This window comes from Molothrus aeneus, chromosome 6, assembly GCF_037042795.1.
Source record: "Molothrus aeneus isolate 106 chromosome 6, BPBGC_Maene_1.0, whole genome shotgun sequence".
Lineage (NCBI taxonomy): Eukaryota > Metazoa > Chordata > Aves > Passeriformes > Icteridae > Molothrus > Molothrus aeneus.
In genome coordinates this window covers 29,924,089-29,941,799 of record NC_089651.1, presented here as the reverse complement: position 1 = coordinate 29,941,799, position 17,711 = coordinate 29,924,089, and the positions used below count along the sequence as shown (strand labels likewise).

General features: G+C 42.9%; 2 protein-coding genes across 5 annotated transcripts in view; both read left to right on the top strand.

Annotated features, from left to right (window-relative positions):
* TMEM229B (transmembrane protein 229B) overlaps window positions 1-4,265 on the top strand; it is a 32,097-nt gene extending 27,832 nt beyond the window's left edge. For all 4 annotated transcript variants that reach the window (XM_066552057.1, XM_066552060.1, XM_066552061.1 and 1 more), the window contains one exon: window positions 489-4,265. In XM_066552057.1, coding sequence (XP_066408154.1) covers window positions 489-1,018 — 530 coding nt within the window. In that variant the 3' untranslated portion in view covers window positions 1,019-4,265. The remainder of the gene's footprint in view (window positions 1-488) is intronic.
* RAD51B (RAD51 paralog B) overlaps window positions 1-17,711 on the top strand; it is a 396,438-nt gene that overhangs the window by 17,280 nt on the left and 361,447 nt on the right. The window lies entirely within an intron of this gene.

Sequence of the window (17,711 nt, the reverse complement as noted above, 5' to 3'; positions counted from 1 at the left end):
TTGGGTATCGAGACTGTAAGCAAAAGCTGGAAAGGCCCAGTTTTACAATGCTGTGTTTAATTAATCTATTCCACAGTAGAATCAGAAAAGTAAGGTATACTGCTGTTTCTTGAAAAGAGTAAACAGGCGATGTGTACTCCTTGTGGATGACTATATTTTTCTGCTGACTTGCAACCAGTAAATTCTTTGGCAACCTTGCTCCTGGCAAAGCCCTTGTACTTATCAACTCCCTCCTTATCGCCAATGTAATACCAGCAGTGTTCCCTTTTTTGGGCAGAGCAGTATATGTTGTTCAGGCTCATCCTGAGTCATGGAGCCCTGTAAGATGCCACCTTTCCCCAGGACTTAAAATCTGCTGTGGTGAAAATGAGAGTCACTCTTTCTCAGATTTATCCATTGTTACAAATTTGTGTGCTGCCATCTGGGGGACAAGGACTTGTGACATCCTCGTTGACTCCTCTCTCCCTCTCTCTCCCTCTTCCTTTCAGAGTGCTGCTGGGGTCAGTGCAGAAGAATGGCTGCGGCAGAACCTCTGACCGCTTTCTCACGATGGTACCTCTATGCTATCCACGGCTATTTCTGTGAGGTGATGTTCACAGCTGCCTGGGAGTTTGTGGTCAACTTCAACTGGAAGTTCCCCGGTGTCACCAGTGTGTGGGCACTCTTCATCTATGGCACCTCCATCCTCATTGTGGAGAAGATGTATCTGTATCTCAAAGACAAGTGTAACATTTTAGTGCGCTGCTTCATTTACACACTGTGGACATACCTCTGGGAGTTCACCACTGGCCTCATCCTACGCCAGTTCAATGCCTGCCCATGGGACTATTCCCAGTTTGATTTTGACTTCATGGGCCTGATCACCCTGGAGTATGCCATCCCATGGTTTTGTGCTTCTTTCATCATGGAGCAGCTGGTGATCAGAAACACCCTGCGCTTACGATTTGATGAGACTGCTGAGCCTGGGGCCCCCACCACGCCTGTTGCCTTGGCCAATGGCCACGTGAAGACAGATTGAGCAGCCACTTAGAGCCATACTTAGCAATCTGAGAGAGCCCAGATCTCTACCACTGACAGCCAGCTCTGGCTCTGAGGTACTGCTCCTTGCTGTATAAGATTCATAACCCCATTTTTCTAATGGGGGTGTGCATGGGATATACCAGAAAAATTGGAACCAATAGATTTTCTATGGATTTTACTCTTTGGGCTCCAAGGACCAATATCAGTTACTTGTTAGTTAGGTCGTTTCTGATTTTAACTTATTACTGATGAAAGCAGTCCTTTTGCTTACACTTTAAAGTGGAGAAAGAAGAAAAAAGAAATGCTACGGCAGAAATGCATCCTAAAAAACCCCACCTAATCAGTGGATGGGCATGGACATGCCAGCTGAGTTAGTGATTGGCTTACTCCATTAGGCAATATTCAGGTGCTTGCTTGCAACCAATACCTCCCGTGGGACCTGAGATGCTGCAGGAACAAGCAAAATCCATCTGCTGTTGAGAAGTACCTAAGACTGGCAGTCTGCTGGGGAGGTAGATGGTGTTCCCCTCACCAGGTCCCACTGGCCTCTCCCCAGGTTCTTTGTTGCACCATGAAATAATCTGGTGCTGGACATCTTGCTGAACTTATATGGATATTGTACTTTTTGAAATCTCAGTCCTGATACTTCTGATACTCAATAGAAATATTATCTTTTTTTTTCTTACTTTTTTTTCTAAAAAGGCCTTTTTTGCCAAGTGAATTTTACCATAATCTGTGCTATCTGAATCTTGGCAAAAGGCACAAGAAATAGTGTAAGTCTTCCCATCTCCTTTGTTCCCCCAAAGCAGATCTTGCTGCAGATTCCAGCTCCCATCTCAGCCATGCAAACCTTGTAGAGACTATATAGCCCACAAGACTTTTCTGCCTTCCTTTCCAGGGATTCCTCTGTTTCTGGTGATGTTGATGACTTATCTGGCTGCAGCTCATTGTATTTGAAGGTCAAAACTTTCATGTGGCTAACCCAGGATTTGGTCCTCTGTCACTGACTGCCATGTTCCTTTACCACTGGCAAACAACAACAAAAACAACAAAAAACAAAACACCTGTCTCTGAAAAGCATGCACTTCTTCATGCTCTCTGCCTGAATAAGGCTTTGAGTTAGGGTGTGAGAGCAGCAGTATAGAGGTGGAGTAGGAGGAACTGCTGTGGCTTCACTGTAGACCTACCTGCACCAGAGACAGTTTGAAATTTAAGTGCTGTTGGGAGCACTTACAGAGAACAAGGACACCTATGGTGCAGGAAAGGTGTTTGATAGTGGCAGCCACAAGTTTGGATTTCCCTCTGTCAAGTCTTGGCCTTTGAAGTTAGCAAGATACAGAGAGCTTCCAGCAGTCACATGTCTCACTCCTGAACTGATTTATGGGGAAGGTTTGCCAGAGTTGTCCCATAAGGCCAGATTAATTTTTCTTTGTTCTTCCACCACAGTCAGCAGAACTGTACCAGGGATAATTTGTCTTGAAATGCAAATCTGTTGTAGGATTCCACTCTTTTGGAAATAGTTGGGCCATTTCAGTGTAAGTCCCTTGTTTTGGTAGAGGGTGCTCAGCTATGAACCTGCTTTTGCCCTGGTGCAGCCACTCCTGCGAGGAAAACCACTGCTGGCCCTGTGAGTAGAATTGTTTCTTGGTTCTGCTGTTACAGGGCAGTGTTAATCCTTCTTTGTTATTACACAGGGAGCAATTATTTTATTCCTTCCCTTCCGTTTTTCATATGGCATCCATTGCTGGCAATGGACACATGAAAACTGTGATGGCAAGGAGTTAATCGAATATGCCCTGGATATACAATGTATCCCAAATCACTGAGAATACTTAGGTGGGTATTTAGAGTTCCCTTTTTACAGTTCATTAAATTAAAAGAGAACAAACACTGAACAGATAGTTCTTTTGATGCTGTGATGCCAGTGTTATGAAATCAGAGGAACAATATGTAGTTTATCAGCCTTGTTGGTCTTGGGAGTACAGACCCGGACAAAATAGTCACCTGAAACTGTACATGGAGGGAAAAAAAGGAGTTTTGTGTGGGGGATAATGTAGATGAGCTCTGCTGGAGCAAAACAAGAATTGCAAGATGCAGATGAGAGTTGGGATCACACCATTTTGGCCCTGGTTATGTCATGATCATCAAATGCAGTGTCTAAAGCTGGGTTGTCCTCTTGCAGCATAGCTTAAATGTGGTGTTGTGCTGCCTCCTACACCACCCCCACATCATGTCAAACCCTCAGCTTTATAGAAAGATCCTTAGGATCCCTGCTTTCTCCTTAGCTGTTACAAAACTCTTTGGAAAGGTTAAAAGGAGTTGGCAATATGGTGTGGAGGACTGGCTGTCTGCAGAGCTAACCTGGTGTGCAATAGCAGTTGTGTCTGTTATTGTCTGTACTTAAGAAGGTCCCATATAAATGATATTTTATTTGTATTTTGCTGAGTGATGTAATATTTAACTGCTCAAAATATGGAAGGGTTTCCCAGCAGCATCTAGTATCCTAGGGCATTGTTCTTACTGCCTGTGTCATTGAAACAGCTGTTGTAGTCTGCTTTCCACTGGTGTCTGATGTGTACCACCCAGCTACTGCATCTTCATAGAGTGGTAATTTATACCCAGAAGTGCACTTTACTTGCAGCTTGCACACCAGAAACAGAAAAGGACCTGGAAAATTCTTAAATAATTTAATTATGTATAATACCACATACCTAATGCAGCAGGATTAGCCAGACTTCTCCTTTCTGAGCAATGTGGCTGCTGTCAAAGCTTTGTCTTTTCTGCAAAATCTCCCTTTTTAATACATGTGATGCTTCTTATAACATCTTGCAGAACTGCCCAGAGCACGTTACCAGGATCTCAGTGGCAGCTCAGTGAGAGCTTGGGAGCTGGACTGAAGGGAGCTGGACTGAAGTTGAAGAGACATTTACATTAAGAAGAAAAAAAAAAAAAAAACGCACAAGGCCTAACATTTGTTTGTATGTGTATCTTCCTCAGTAGATTAAAGTTGCCTGTTTTGAGTTCACCAGCAATAAAAAAACCCTTGTGATTTATCTACCTTGTCCTAACTGCAGCAAAGAGAAAGTGACCCTGATCTTTGCCTTTCTTTTCCAGGGGGTGGTGGGATATGGAGTCCCCAATGTTCCAGTTTTGCATCTCTCTCTTACTTGTCTCATGTACAGTCCACCCTAGAGGATCTCAAAGTGTGTGATAAATAAATACAGAGTCTGATGTCCAACACACAAGAGGCAGTTCAAGCATTACTGTGGTATCTGTTCATACTCCAAAGATCTTGCCAGAGGGGAATGTTTGATCTACAGCAGGACCAGATGGCATTTTGGTATTTTGTCTTATAATTGAGAGAAATGTGTACATACGTACCAGGTACTATTGCGCCTTTGGTCGGAGTGCGTTTTGTAATTAAAGCAGAATAATCCAATCAAGATTTTGCTTGAGTAGTCCTGTGACTATAAAAGGTAAAAAAAGACTGCAAGGCTTTAGCTGCTTTGAGAATTAGGAAGCAGGTGACTGAAGTCCTGAGGTTAGCATAGCTCTGCTGCTGACTGGTTTTCTAAAACCTGTCGAGAAAGAAAGGGGATTTCTTCACTCATGGAAACTTCTGCCCTTTCTGTAAATAAAACATGAGCCACGACCAAGATGTGAACTGAAACCAAATGTTTTTCTATTTTAATTTATCTGAGGCCCTGATTACATGCAATCTGCCCTGTATTCAAGGGGGAGGCTTGCAGGCCTGACCTCTTTTCATCCACTTCTGCCTGCAAAGTGCAGCTGAACCACCTGAGGGGGAGAATACTCTTTTCCCCTTCCTTCCTGCACACTGGCAGCTACCAAATCCCTCTGTCCATCCCCTGTTGTAGAAGGAAATTTTTCTTCTTATGTGGCCTCTTACCAAACCAGGAGCTGTTAGTAATGTGTGTCACCTTACCCAGCTGCTTTGGCACCTAAAGACCACTTTGGGTCACAGAGCTGGTGAGAACAGATGAGCATTGTCCTTGTTTGGAAAATGGCCTCCTTTTGAACCTGTCTTCTCTTACTTCTCCTGGAGTGTCCTGAGCCAGCTGCTGAGGAAGGGACATTCCCTTCCTTCCACCTTCTGTCCCAGAGAATGGAGCAAGCTCTGCAGCTGCTCAGGGGCCTTGGTACCACTCAAGGTTTTATGCTAACACAGGTCTGTCTCCGATTGGGAACAGCAACTTTGATTTTAAGAGCTGTAGGGCTCTGAACTTCAGGCTCAACACAACCAAGGCTTCCATAGACCTCATAGTGAATTTGTACCATGTGTAGTAGCTTATTATCTTCTAGGATGGCAAGGTTTTGCTCCATCAAGGGTTTGACCATGGGTCAAACCTTTGTGAACAAGAGGGGAAGTTACAGAAGCAGGTAGTGCCCCCAGAACCTGCTCTGCTTTTGGTCCCTGGGCAACCAGCACAGATGTGGAAGGAAAAGGTGCTGGGGATGCACTGGTTCGTTTGTGTCCAAAGGCACCACATCTTCAAATACAAAGTTGTGCTTTCCCACTGCAATCTTCCCTACTTGTGGAAACACAAATGTTTGCTTGCCCCAAAGTATATGATTGTTTGAACTTACTCTGAACTAGAAGGAGTGTTCAAAATCTCTAGTCCTCTTTCTCTCTAGGTGATTCCCAACTTAAAACTTTGTGGAAAAATATGTCACCTTGGGATGTGCAAGCTAATGCTCACTAAACCAATATAGGTCTTAAGAGCCGTATAGTGCTGTTCTCCATCCTGCTGAGTTAATCATGTTGAGAAGCAGAATAGACACACCTCACAGTGTGCTGCCATTTGGCTATACCACTTCAGGACCTGAAATAGTAGCAACGCCTACTCAGGAATTCATTTTGCCTTATAAAATGTACTCTTAATTCCATGCTTAAGAGGGAGAAAGAGATCCTATATAAGCTTCATCACTGCTGCTTATCTTATTTGTGCTCTTACTTGTTTAAGATTTCAGCTGTTTAATTAAGACCCTGAAGACCAAATGTGAAGGTGACTTTTTATAGCTCTGGAGCAGGTCAGTATCATCACACAACTGCACTCTGCATTACATGGGGTGTGCTGTGCAGCTCCAGTCCGCAGCCAGGATAGGCTTCCGTCATACAAGGACTGTGATGAGTAGGGGGGGTGATAAAAACACTGCTGATAATGGTGGTGGAGCAAGGACTGATGGTGACACTCCCAAACCTTCAACAGTTAGGTTGAAAGAATCTCTTTCTATTCTCTGTATCTGGTACTTCTCATAGGTCTAAAGCAAATTGGTAGTTTTTATTCTAAGAGATGCAGACCATTTCTTTGACTCCTTACTCTGGAGTCTGGGCAGCTCACTCCTCCTACTGTAGGCACTGAATTTTCTGATATGAATGGCCTTCATTAGTTCCTCAGAAAATAGCAATTTTAAAATGGTAATCCCAAATGTTTGACGTCAGTTTGTATTTATGCTTTAGTCAATTTAGGAGCTAAAGACCCTTAAGTATCTGGTGATGCTGTTTGTTTATACTGTTGTTTGGCATGTGATCTTGCTTTAATGCTATAATGCAGAAGAAAGAGGAGGAAGTACAAGCAATTTTCTCTTTAATAAAAATACATAAACATGCAGTTGAGACAATATTCATTAAATAGGTGAGATATTCATATGCTTAGAGATGTCCCATTTCAAATATGGGACACTTTCCAGTGAAGAATGTTGCTTTCCACTGTAGTTAATCACCTTTGCAACATTTCTATATTGCTATTTCAGTGTGGTTCTTTACCTTAGTATTTTGAGAATGAGAATAAAAGTATTTTCACATTTCACTGAAGGATCTTTGAAATAGTTTTCACAAACTGATGAAATAATTCTTGCTTCTGAAGAATTACTGAAATGGTTCAGAATTAACCCCAAATAGCACTGATCAAGAGCTGATGAAAATGTCCTGACAGTTCCCAAAAGGTCATTTCAGAAAGAGAAAAGGGAGTTTAACACTACCTCTCAATCAAGTTTCCAGATTTGTGGAGTGAGGTAATAATATTCCGACAAAGTTGGGAAACTGGGGAAGTGCTACCTGGTTTCCACCATATGAAGCTGTCCCAGAAATGGTTGTGCATATCATGACATTGCTTTGTCTGCCCAAGTCAAAGCCAGGACATGAAGGGACTGTCAGAGCTGATAGGCAGCCCAGTATCTTGTATAAAATAGGACTGATTCCCTCTGTCTGCTACATAATCCCATCTCCATCAGTAGAGGACTTTTGGGTAAATATTGCTAGGGGCAACAAGCTGTGTTAAAGGCTAAACTGAGGTGACCATCTGCTCTATCAGCTCGTGTTGCAGTTACTGCAGAGCTTAGCTGTGATGCTGTTTCTGTTGTCAGACCACTCATCTGATACCACAGCAGCTCTTTCTACTACTTCTCTTTCTCCAGCAGCTCCTTTGGGGTATCCCGTCCTTTTCCATCCTTTATCTCCACTGTAAGCCCATGCTGCAGTGAGAGGTACCCAAGCTCCCCTACCCCAAGTCTGAACCCCACCTTTGGCAGTTGAACAAAAATGCTGTGTTAAATATTTGCTCATGTGCTGTACCTTCCATTGAAGCCCCCAACTGCTGCAGTTGTCAGTGCTTTGAAAAGCAGAAAACATTTTACACAGTTGCCTTCAGGCACAAGTACAGCAGGAAGTATGAAATTACTGTTCAGTGTGTTTGCTCTACCTTTCTCACAATGGTACACAATAGGTTTTCATGGCTAAATTCAGCAAAAAGCTTCTCTGGTCAATCTCTGTGAGTTTCACTGAATGTAGACTAATTCATAATTTCACCTCATCCTTCATATAAATGTGTATACATATAGTGAGTGTGTTTAGATGCACAAACATAGCTGATGGCTTACATGCATTGTAGCTTCTACCAGCAAAAAAGAGCCATCCCCTGTTTTGCTGCCCACTCACTGCCACTTTCTTGAGCAGATGAAATCCAGAGAATAGCCAAAATAAAGCCCATATACATATGAAGAAGGTTAAAATCTAAGTTGGATGTTCTTGACCTTGCAAGCTGTATGTCTGTGTGCTTTGGTATGGCCTCAGTTACATGTATCAGTGGATGAAAGACCTAATTGATGAGCAGTCAGCTCAGAGAGGGAAGTTAGGCCTAGGTTTTTCAAACATGTTTAACATATGGTGTTTAAATCAGATTAAGGAAAACATACCATACTATCCTCTTTATATACCATACTATCATCTTTATAAAAAGGGGAGTTATCACTTGGGGACCTTCTAGTTCCTTTGGTAGGGTTTGACTTCTAGTCTGTATGCACTCTACTATTGCTCAGGAGAGCACTGTGGATCCTGCTGAGTCAAACCCATCCCATCCACTTCTGTTTCTCAGCTAAGGCATCAACCAAAAGTACTCCCACCCAGGCTGCAATGTTGATCCTAGACATCCTATTCTGCTGCTCCATCTTTTGGCCACTGGATCTGTCTGCTGTCTCCAATCTCAGTCACATTGCAAATTGTCCAGGCCAGGCCTTGTGCCTTTGTTGTCACATTGATGTAAGCATGTCCCTAACTGGATCTATAAGTGCTAAGTTATCAGAGAGAGTAAGCATTAAAAAAAGTTCCTTGAAATTTTCAAGGATAACAGTAAACATCCCAGCTCTGTTCCACCAATGAAAGGGCGTAACCAAAATGTCCAAGAGGTACCTCTGTTGACACTTTCCATCTAGGAAAGCGGATTTCCATCCAGGAAGGCAAATCCCTGATAAAGATTTGAGCATGTCAGCAACACCAGAGTGGAGCATGGCTTGTGGCACACTAGAAACCTCAGTGCAACTCCTCTTCAGGTGACACACAGGTGTCCACCTTAGCCAGATGCTGGCATTCTCTAGCAAAACAGCTTTTTAATGATGGTGAACTGGCTCTTCAGCAGGGCCTGATTGGAGTTAGCATGGTAATGATAATGATACTTTGGTTGACAAGTGTGATGACAAAGCTCAGCTGTCCTTTGATCTTGCAGTAAGGGCAGCATGGCCCCCAGCAGTTTGCTTATGGTAGGGCTTTGTGCTGCATGACTGCTGAAAGTAGCACAAACATCTCCAAACAACAGCACAGGCTGCAGTTCTCCTGGCCACTGACCTCTGGGCATGCACCCAGCATGAAGCTTGTGGTGTTACAGCAAGGCTGCCTGCAACCTTACGGCTGCTGGCAAAGCCAGCAGTAAGCCTGGCCTTGACTGCTGTCATGTATGGTTCATTAAACCTTATTTCTCTGCTTTATCTTCCATTGCCCATCCTGTCCTTCCTCTCTGCCTCACTAGCTGCCTCCTGGCAAGGTCTTATTGCCTGTTAGGGCTATAGTGTTCATCTCTATTTACTGTTTTGTATCTGGTGACTTAATCCTTGCCACTTGACAATTTTTTCTTGGCTGAGGCTTCACATCATTGTTATCTCCAGCTCTTTGTTGTCACCTCCTCACAGCCACTCTCCCCCTCCTCAGGAATCCCTGTTCAGATCAGCTGTGTCCCCAATCTGGGCACCCCCATCCAGTTACACAGCTTTTACTGCCATTTCCTCCCCATGTCCCAGACCTCTGTCTGCCTCCTAGCTTGCCACCATCTCACTAGACCAGCATTATTCTTGGCTCCTCTGGCATCTCTTCCTGAATGAGTTACCAACAACTCGAACCACTGCAGTCAGGGTGGATTTCTGGCCCCATTTTTCTTCTCATGTCCCCCAGTTTTCTCCCTGGAAGATACATAACAAATGGGAGAAGCAGAGACATCTTTGATTTTGTCTTCTGCTCTTCCATATTTGCCCAGCCTTTATGTTTTACTACCTTCTCTCTCCCTCCTGGACTGGTGCTGGTGTTTCACATCAGTCATCCTGCACCCAAGATGTTTTCTTCAGCTGACCTGCTAGAAAATACCCTTCTCCTCATGCCAGTCTGTCTCGCTAGCCCTAGGAAACCCAGCAAATTAAATCAGCTGTGTATCTATTTCACATATTTATGAGTGAGATACTAATCCCTACATAGTGAAAGGGTCATATGTACAAAAGGGGAAATGAGGACACCAGCATTAAAGGGAGAAGTGGGGGAAGGGAAGACTGAGACTGAGAGCAAGGGCAGGGCAGATGTCAAGGAGATGAGTTTACAGTGTTGAAAAAAAATACAGCAAACTGAAACAAGAGCAGATCTGAGTATCACTGGCAAGCCATATTGATTGTTCTTTCCTTGCTAGTTCTATATTTAAAGCACTCTTTTTCTGCTCCCTACACCTATGTCTTCAGAGCAGAGACCAAGTCCTTAACTGGCTCAGAAAAATATATAAAGAAATCTAAAAAACAGGAGACACCCCTTTTCTCTGAGTCTTCTATGAAAAGAAACATTTCTCCTTCCCTTTCAGGCCCAGCAGGAAAGCTGATCTGTCAGACTGATCCATTTGTCAGGACTGTCCTCCCAGGCCTCCTTGCCAATTGTCACTGGGCAAGCAGGAAAGCTCTTCCTGGCTTCCCCAGCACAGCTCATGCGCCACGAGGTCCCAGTGGGCAGAGGATTTGCACGTGATGCTGTGAGCGTGACCTCGCGAAACGGCTCTGTTCCCCATCTGTTGTGTGCTGTTACCTTCCTGGAACACAAAGCTGGATACAGAAACCTCTCGGGTTGCAGCCACGATAAAATACCCCTCCTTAAAGCAATAGAGAGAGATTGCTTTTTTTATTGCCCTGTAAAGGATTCTGCAAGGAGTGAGCTGGAGATTTGACAGTTGCATCCCGGTCATAGTTTAACACAATACAGACAGCAGATGCTTCAAGAAGATTATGTTTCTTCATGTGCATTGAGTCTCCAGGGAGATTACACAGTCAGGGTCAAGGGCTTTAGGGGGTTGGCTCTACAGCCCTGCAGGAGAATTTTTCTTTTACCAGCAAAAAATATCTGAAAAGCACAGGGCATTCTGCCAAGCCTTCTATATGTACTCAGCAGGAAATGCTGCTCCCAAGAGATATTTTACCTACAGCTCTGTCAGGGACAGCTTTTATTATAACAATAGCATTGATCAAATATCCCCATTGCTGCTCCACCTTGCAGACCAAGTATTGGGGCTGAGCCTGAGCAGAGGAGCAGCAGTTACTCATTGAACTGTTAAAAGGTTATTTCTGTGTGGGAAAAGTGTCTGCTTCTGTAAAGGTGGGCAGAAATGGGCACTTTGTCACAGTATGGTGTTTTTGAAATGCAGATATCTTGGCCAAGGAAATCATTAGCTGGCTGGCTCAGAAGACCATGCAAGGGAGACAATTATGTCCAAAGATGCAATGAAAGCCCTCATGGGGTTCTCACTGTATACACTGACAAGACAGAGATGTTTTAATGAGGTTTTACAAAGAAGCTCCCTCCTCCTACTCCCAATCCTGCATGACTGTTAATTTATCTGCTTTGTACATGGAAGGATTAAGACTGAGGAAGCTCTACTAGAATAAGAAGTGACATGAGATTTAGCAATCCAAACCTTGACACCAGCCCCTCTAAAATCCAGTCCTGAAATATCTGTAACAACTCAATTGTTGTTACAGTACAACTCAATTGCAGATACAGGCACTCCAGGGTGCAAGCTCATAGCCAGGGTGCTCAGTAGTCTCTGGGACCAGCCTGGCCCAGCACAGGCAGGTGGTACTTAGGCAGGTTCTGGCAGATGCTGGAGCTGGACACTCCCAACAAGGAGTGCCTGTGCAGCCCAGTTGCTTGCAAGACAAAAGCATGCACCAGCACAGACATGGGCCTTCCTACAGCTGCTCCCTGAAAAAAAGGAAAGGGTAGTATCCTTAGTCTGGACTAATTTCTTTGTTATTTTGTGTCTCATGCTTGCAGGCTCTGTGTAAAATGCCACTAAATCGAAGAGGGAATGTTTTATGCTCACTGAATGGGGAAATCATTAGCACTGGATAAGAACCAAAGGGAATCCTGCCTCAGACAAAGCTGCTTCAAATGTCCATGTTTTAGTAAAGAAAGAACATTAACCAAGGAAACCAGGATTTACTTCAAGTACTGAAATCTGCACAAGAGAAAGGAACTGGTTTTAGCAAGTGCCCTCCAAAACCTGCAGAGCCGTATAGGGCATCAGTGTGGCGTTGCAGTGCTGCTGGCCTAAAAACATGAACTGCCCCACTATGTTCCCCCTACCCTCATGCACAGAGGTTAATGGTGTGAGAAATGATAAATGTCAGGAAGTGTATCTGAGGTGGAATGTAGATAATAAATTTCACTTTACCAAGTCATCAGTCTTCCCACCTTGGAGTACAGAAGAAAGTCTTGCTCTTCCTGGATTCCCTCAATATCCACACTTTCGTGGCTGAATTGGTGTCATCAATTTCCTTTTTTCTTCAAGTTTTGAACAGGCAGAAGGAGGAATGGAGGCTCTTGTAAGCAGAGGAAATTAGCAGTGGGGAGGAAAGACTGTGAGAATTCCTGCCCAGACCAACCTTTTTTTTTCTTTTCATTTAAAATACATAGTTTTTGATATTATGTGTTTATTTCAATTGTTGACAGAGTGCACAAAAAAAGCCAGTGTGTTACTCTAGGCATTCTTGGCAGATAGAAAGGCAAACTATCCAGTAAGGAATAGCAGCTAACCCACAGCAAAGTTTAATCTCCAGCCAAAAGTTTAATCTAACAGAAACCAAACATCTGCCCTTCTCGGGTATGCTGGGATGGACACAGAAATCTTGGTTTCTGGATGGCTCCAGAATTGTTCTTCATCTTCTGACTCTTCCCAGATGCCAAGCAGGGCCTGGACACTCTCTCTGTGGTTTAGGTACAAGACTGTGGTGTAGGATGGCAGAATTACACCTACAAAACCTCATAGCAAACCATACATAGGTCTAGTACAATTAAAAGTATCCTTCTCTTGCCCTGTAAAACTTTCTGCTCTTTCTGGATTTTCTCTCCCAGTGTCTCTTTTCATACACAGCAGATTGAAACCATTATCTCTGGAATAAGAGGGTGAATGCTGCTTTTTTTCCCACTCTATCTCATTTCTGACCTCTGCTGCTTTTTACTATTATAGTCCTGGTTTATAATTGGAAATTGAAAGCTCAAAAGATTTTCTTCACATCTGACATTCATTCATCCTCTTGGCTTCTTTTTGTCCCAGTGAGATTAAAGGCAGAGAGAAAGAAACAATCAAAACTGTGTGTTTATGGTCCGTGTTTTTAATACCAAACCTCTGCTTCTGTTCTTAGCCTGATTTACTGTAACTTTATTCACTTCACTGACCTCATTCTGAATCCTCACCAATGTAAGAAGGAAGTCGGGTGATATATTTAAAAACTGAAATATTTTGAACATAACACTGAGAGTTAAGACAAACAAGTCATCTTGCTCATTTTCCTATTCCCCAGCTGTGATGATTTGTCTATATTCCTGATCTTATCATTCAAGCCTAGATATTTGAAAAGTGACTATAGATTTAAAGTGACTCAAGTTTTACCACTCTGGGATATTTCTCTCCCGATTCTCTTCAGATGGCTCCAGTTAGAAGTATGTCAGCTGTGCACCCCTGGGGAGGAAGGTATTTCATGCTGAAAGCCCTAAAATAAAGCCAGCTCAAATCAGAGACTTTAAAAAATCATTTGGCCTTTGTATGTGACTTGGCGAGTTCCCACTGTGAGGTCAGGGAAACACACAGCTCCCAGTGGAAGCTGAATGAGAGCCACTTGAATTTTGGTACCATATGGCTGTTGGGTCACACAGCCCAGGATACACCTGTCCTTACTGATGCCATGACAGCACAGCTGATGAAAGTCAGTGATGAATGCAGGATGTCTCCATCTTCTGTCAGCTCAGTGGCACCTTTCCTTATGGTGCATTTTATTTTGCAAGGCTGAGAGTGTTCTCATTTCATACCCTTTCCCTCTTTGGTGTGAAAACTGAGGTCCAGGATAATATTCTTTAGTGCTTGAACTGGATTGGACTCTGATGCTTCATGCAGATTTATAAGCCTCTATCCTAAAGACTACTAAAACAAAAGTTCGGGTATTAGACAATTAATAGGACCCTGGCTCAGTAAAACAGCTAATCATGCATTCAGCTTCTTGCTGTACAAATGTCCTATTTTACTTCAATTAAGTATAGGCTTAATTTGCTGCATAGTTAATTTAATACAATTTGCTGCAGTGATTTATTTAAAAAATAGCTATGCCTCTGAAAAATCAATTTGTCATGGGCAGTCAGTGCAGGGTGAGGATGATGTGATCTCAGCTATAGCATTGTACCCAAACACTGAGTGACAAACATGCTTGCCTGGGTAGTCTTTATAGTAATTGAATTTGCGGTGTTGGAGTACTGGGGTGATATTTGCATAAATTATTGAAGTGCCATGCTTCAAGGTAAAAAAATAATCACCACAGAATTAACCTGATCTCTTCTTTCCTCTGTGGTTAAATCTTCTTTAATTATCCACTGAGAGATGTCTTCCATCTGTTCTCTGACACTGCTAAGACACAGGACACTGGGTCTCTGTTTTGATCTTGTTTGAGACTGCTGAGCTCCTTGTAGGTGTGTGTGAGCATGAGTAACATCCAATTGCAGAGTGTGAAGATGTCTCATTCTTTCACAGGCAGGCAGAAAACTGCCAAGCACAAATACTGTGGCAGTGGAGACATTCTTCTGCTTTCTCTGTCCAGGATTGGTGGTGTGTTCTGTCTTCCAGGCCACTTGGCCACCTTTGGAAACACTTCAAAAGCATCTTCTAGGGGAGAATGGTGAGGATGTCTGGAGCAGTTTCCTTTGTAGTTCCAGCCATAGGGATCTCATTCATTGCTTTAAAAATAAGTAGAATGAAAACCATGCAAAAGCCAAAGGCCCCAGACCGAAACAATTAAAGGAATGATGTGTTCCAGGCTTTGTTTGCTTTCTGGTTTTTGTGTTTGTTGTTTGAAATAATAATACTGGGTTGACATCAGCTGCTGGGTTATCAGAGCAATCAATCTGTAACATCACAAAGTGAAGACTCATTTTCCCCCATTTCTGGCAACTGCACAGAGATGAGTGTCTGAGATCTATTCTTCTCTCCTGGTGTCTGAGCAAAAAAGCTCATCTCTCAGTCAAGTCCACTGGTTCCTGTTGTCTCTTTTCTCCACTGAAGAACTCTACAGATGGAGCGAGGGCTGTACCTGAAAGCAACAGATGTCCTACCCTAATTGCTAAAACCAGGCACCATCATGCTAATTTCATGGTGTCTGACTCTGAGTGTGATGACAAGGGATACACAGTGCACTTTCACTACTGGTCACTGTGAAAAATCACTACTTTGATTTTTCTAGTCTAATTGCAGCTTCTCAATAGAGGCTGGGTGCTGTGAAGGATCACAATGCTCCTAAAGGCCCCTGCTGTGATATCTGTCACTTCTTTGTCTATCTCACCATCTCAGGGGTGCTGGTAAGGCACAGGGTGCTGAAAGGCAGGAGGATGTCAGGTTTGTTTTATGTAGGGTAAATTTGGTTCAGCATGTACAGGCAAAGATCTGCTCTGTAACAGCAACTTCACATAGACTATTATGGAGCTGCTGTATCAGTTTATGGCCTTCTCATCTAACAGAAACTTAACAGGGAAATATAAAAACTCCAAAGACTTGAATGACTTCTCCTGTCCCTTTAACCAGAAAAAGCTAAATCAAGTAGGAAGCTGATCTTGGTGGGTAATCTTCTTAGATGAGTACAGGCTAAAAGTGGAATAATCCCTGAAGTCTCTCAATTTGTTTGTTGTAGTTTGGGCAGAAAGCAAATGCAGATGAGTTTTTCAAAGCTGTAACATGAAGGTGGGGCTGCCCTTCTGCTGCAATAGCATTGAATGTGGCCAGTCTGCTTTTTTGTAAAAAGGGTAGGAGGTACAGATGCTCCCTTTCAAAAAAAGGGAGCTGCATTGCAAACATTGCTATTGAATATTTCTGAAATAGTTTTGGAGGTTATGGATAATTCTGAATTCACAGCAGCATGTGTGAATAGGCAGAAAACAGAGAGATGCCTTCTGCCTGTCCTGAGGAAAAAAATCTTTTTCCTGGGTGTAAAGGTGTGTCATCAGACAGATCTGTACTAATACCTGAGGAGGATTCATTATTAGTTGGGTTTAATCCTTCCTGAGCAGGAGGAAAAAGGTTAATTGCTCGGGGAGAAGCATTTATCTGGTCCACAGATGGTTGAGATGACTGGGACATAGTGGGAAGAATAAGACAAAATGAAAAGATGGGTTACTTTTTCACAGCTCTGTTTTTCTTAATTTATTATAGCCAATGGCAACAGTGCTGAGCAGCTTCTAGAAAAAACAGAATGGCAGATTCCTTTGCTCCAGCCCATCCCTGGAGCAGATGCATCTGGCAAAATCTCAAGTTGAAGTAGCTTTACTAAAGCTGTGCTGGTGGGGACAGCATGAAAAATAAAGTGTTTTCAACCAGGGTGCAGGCCTCCTTATGAGATCTTTTGAATTTCTTTTTTTTTTGAGATGGGGAAACCTCAAAGGATTGGAAATAAATCTCGAGTTCCTTTGGGGAGACAGACACAGACAGAATAATTCATTGGAGGTTCCTTTGTGTGCTGTTATTGAGCAACCTCTTGGGACCTTAATCCCAGGAAAGCATGTGCTGTTCTATAAGTGTTTTACAGTCTCCAGAGCTCACAGGTCATTTCTTTCTATTAAAGAATGTGGTAGGCATCAAGTAGGTAACCCCAAGGAATAAGAATATATTAGACTAATTAGACACTAGTCAGCAAGCATAAGGTGGGGAATTGCTCTGAATATCTGGATTACCCTTGTGAGTCAGAATTGTTGCTGTATTCTGCTGGAGTAGACTCCTTTGGGGACACATTTTCACAGGAGCAGGGGAACACTGCTAATTTTAAGGAAAGAATTGATAGCTGGAAAATAGTAATATACCTGAGGATTGTAGTCAGTATCAGTGAGCTGACACTGTGTTAGCAATAATGTGAATCATCTGAAACGTCCCAGAATGTAAATTATTATCTGAAAATGCTCACAAAAGACTGTCTTGGGTTTGAGGAAGAAACTTTTCTGTGGAATCTGTTCCAGAAAGGAAACATTTTACCATTATCTTTTAAATTCTAGGGACTTGCAGAATTATTAACTACTGAGTATTTATTTGGGTAAGAACTGATAAGTATTTCATCTTCAAATCAGACTCTATCCCTTTCTGTTTGCCCCTTAGACAGCTAATCACCATTTCCTTTTTAATTTTAATTGGTGTGCTTGATGTTAGATCCTTTTGATTCTGTGAGATCTCGTTTGTTGTTGCTGTTATACTTCTGCCCTTCCGTGACTCTTCCTCCAGTGTTGCCAGTTTAAATGACCTTCTTATGTTAATGTGAAACTCAGTTCTTATAAAGTAATCATCTCTTAGCTTTATTTATCCTTTATTATTTTAAGTTCCAGAAGCAGCGAAAGGCTTAGACTAGCACAGTTCTCTGCTGTATCATGCCCGACACATGAGTCTATTGGACTGGAACTACTTCCTCTGTTTGCAGACTAAATGGGCAAAACCAAAGCCAAGATGGAAAACAGACACCCTGTTGTCAAGGGGCTTGACCAAGGTCACAGAGCAGAGCAGTTTGCAGAGTGTCCTGATTCCCCAGTGACTACTGTCCTAGTCAAACATATGGAAGCTGTGATGTGCCTGCTGTGTTGC